Source organism: Contarinia nasturtii, unplaced genomic scaffold (genome assembly GCF_009176525.2).
Source record: "Contarinia nasturtii isolate CC-2019 unplaced genomic scaffold, AAFC_CNas_1.1 Cnas_scaffold_2423, whole genome shotgun sequence".
Classification (NCBI taxonomy): Eukaryota; Metazoa; Arthropoda; class Insecta; order Diptera; family Cecidomyiidae; genus Contarinia; species Contarinia nasturtii.
In genome coordinates this window covers 1-2,324 of record NW_022199744.1, presented here as the reverse complement: position 1 = coordinate 2,324, position 2,324 = coordinate 1, and the positions used below count along the sequence as shown (strand labels likewise).

Here is a 2,324-nt window from a genome sequence, read left to right as displayed (position 1 = left end):
CTTCACTTTGTTATGAGCGAAAATTGTGAACGCAATGATTGTGAACGATGCTTAAGAGCTTTTCTTTTCCAGAGAAGAAAAAAATCAGCTATAAATAAAAAAAAAATTGTTTATAGAAACAAATATTAATTCTGTGATCAAAGCAAAGAAAGAGATTTTACAAGTTAAAAAAAATATTATATCGCATATATGTGTTTTCAAAAGTAAAACGACAATTCACCACACCTAAAAAAGTAGTTTAGTTCACCACCATTTGTCGTTCAATATGTATTACCTGCTTTGAGGCATTTTCAAATGCATTAGAAGGTTCAAATTCCAAATTTCATACACGAAAAACGTAGCCATATTCAGTGTTTGTGAGTTTGTTCAAAAATTGTTGTATTCCGACTTTCATTTGCACGGGAGCATCGAGTTTTGTGTCTTTCTTTCATCATTTTTCTGAAGATATTTTTAATAAATTAAATTCAGTAACTGATTTTCTTTACCCACTTATAAGGTCAAATATATTTGACAGTGTAATAATTTTGGCATTTTCTCTACACGTAGAGCATCAATTCTCAACTTACGAGAAAAGAATTCTTTGAATAAGTGGTATGTTTGTGCCATTTTGCTATGGCTGTTTAAGTTATATTTTGAAAATAATATTTCCTAATTAACTTTTTACAGGAAAATTTCGTAATCGATAGAAACAGTGAAGAACAAGAGAAAGGATGAAATTCGTTGATATGGATGTTGATTGTATTGAGAGCTGCTTGGAGCACTTATCATTCGATGAACTGTTGAGTGCGGCTGCTTCCAACAAACGAATTAATCAGGCGGCCAAGTTTATTTATTCTCGAAAATTTAGTTCAAAAAAAATTTCGTTCAGTGTAAATAAAGGATTTGAAGCACAACTAGTTAATCGGATTGTGTATTTTGGTGACGATTCATTAGAAGACCATTCATTCAGAGACTTGAAATCAAGTTTAAAATTTTTGAGGTGTTTCGGTCAACTTCTAACTAATATAGAAATTCGATTTCAAAATGACATGCAAAATGATATGTTTATGTTTGGTGACTTTCCCGATGGGAGAAATGCACCGAATAAATTTATATGGACTCAACATGTAATTGAGTATGTAAATGAATATTGCGCCGAATCTTTACTTGATGTTCATTTTTATGGGATTCGAGATTTACCAAATTATCTAAAAAAGCCATTCAGCAGAGTCAAAAACATCACATTGGAAAATTGTTATTTTTCTGATTTGGTTGAAAACAATTGGTTAAATGACCGTTTTCCAAGAATGCAAGAACTTCATTTGAACCTTACTTATTCGAATGATGTTGGTTCATTTAAATTTATTGAGAATTGTTTTGGATTTTTGGAGCATTTGAACATTTCTATGCAAGTATTTTATTGCACGGACGATCATTATAGAATTGTTGAGCCAGGAATTAATTCATTCAGAAGAAATATTTTGGCGCTCTTTCATTTAAATCCACAATTAAAGCATTTGGAAATTTTTGCAGCGGACTTTTTCTATAAAAAATGTCCTTTTATTGGCGCAAATGATCTTCAAAGCGTGAACAAGAGTCTTCAAAATCTCGAGAGTTTAAAACTCAATATACATTACCAATTCAATTCTGGATTTAATGGTGATTTTATCCACTTTAAGAATCTAAAAAGCCTTACTTGTTATGTGAAGGTAGCACTATCATTTCCAATTCCATTCGTTAGTGATAAACTTGACACATTACATCTTGTAAACAGAAAACCATTAAGCGAATTTGAATATGAATTCATTGCAAAACATCCAACAATAACACAATTATCATTTATAAATGTAAATCAAGGAACGGATGTGAATATTTCAAAAATCGCCAATGCATTGCCATCAATTGAGAGACTTACAATCGGACATTTTATTAAAATTGAAAGTCTTATTCCTCACTGGACCAAATTTCAAAAGCTCAAAGAAATTTCTTTTCGTTACAAGGGATTGGTTCAACAGAATGAGTTGGTTCCACTTTTGATCGATGGATGGTCTGTGTCAATAGTTACATATGGTTTTATAAAATTAATACGTTCAAAATGATGAGATATGACTGGAATTTTGAATGTACATACACACCAAACTATTAAATGAATTGCTTGAATTATTATTATTATTAATGTCATTTTTATTGTAATTTAAACGAATAAATATTTAACTTAAATGTTTCTTGTGTTATTTCTATTTCTGAAAAAGGAGCGGGCTGACCACAACTCAATAAGAAGAATGTCTTCACTTTGTTATGAGCGAAAATTGTGAACGCAATGATTGTGAACGATGCTTAAGAGC

At 30.7% G+C, this 2,324-nt stretch overlaps 1 protein-coding gene across 2 annotated transcripts; it reads left to right on the top strand.

The window, feature by feature from the left end:
* The first annotated feature begins 42 nt into the window (after window positions 1-42).
* On the top strand, window positions 43-2,151 carry LOC116348423. Of its 2 annotated transcripts, XM_031779416.1 has the most exons (3): window positions 43-467; window positions 547-591; window positions 667-2,151. In XM_031779416.1, exon 3 carries the CDS (start codon window positions 711-713, stop codon window positions 2,076-2,078), a length of 1,368 nt encoding a protein of 455 aa, XP_031635276.1. In that variant the 5' UTR covers window positions 43-467; window positions 547-591; window positions 667-710; the 3' UTR covers window positions 2,079-2,151. The 2 variants fall into 2 exon arrangements, with proteins under 2 accessions (XP_031635276.1, XP_031635275.1); XM_031779415.1 differs by having other exon boundaries at window positions 43-591.
* Window positions 2,152-2,324: the final 173 nt, after the last annotated feature.

Coding starts and splice junctions, on each gene's coding strand:
- LOC116348423 (XM_031779416.1), top strand. CDS start 711: ATGAAATTCGTTGATATGGATGTTGATTGTATTGAGAGCTGCTTGGAG.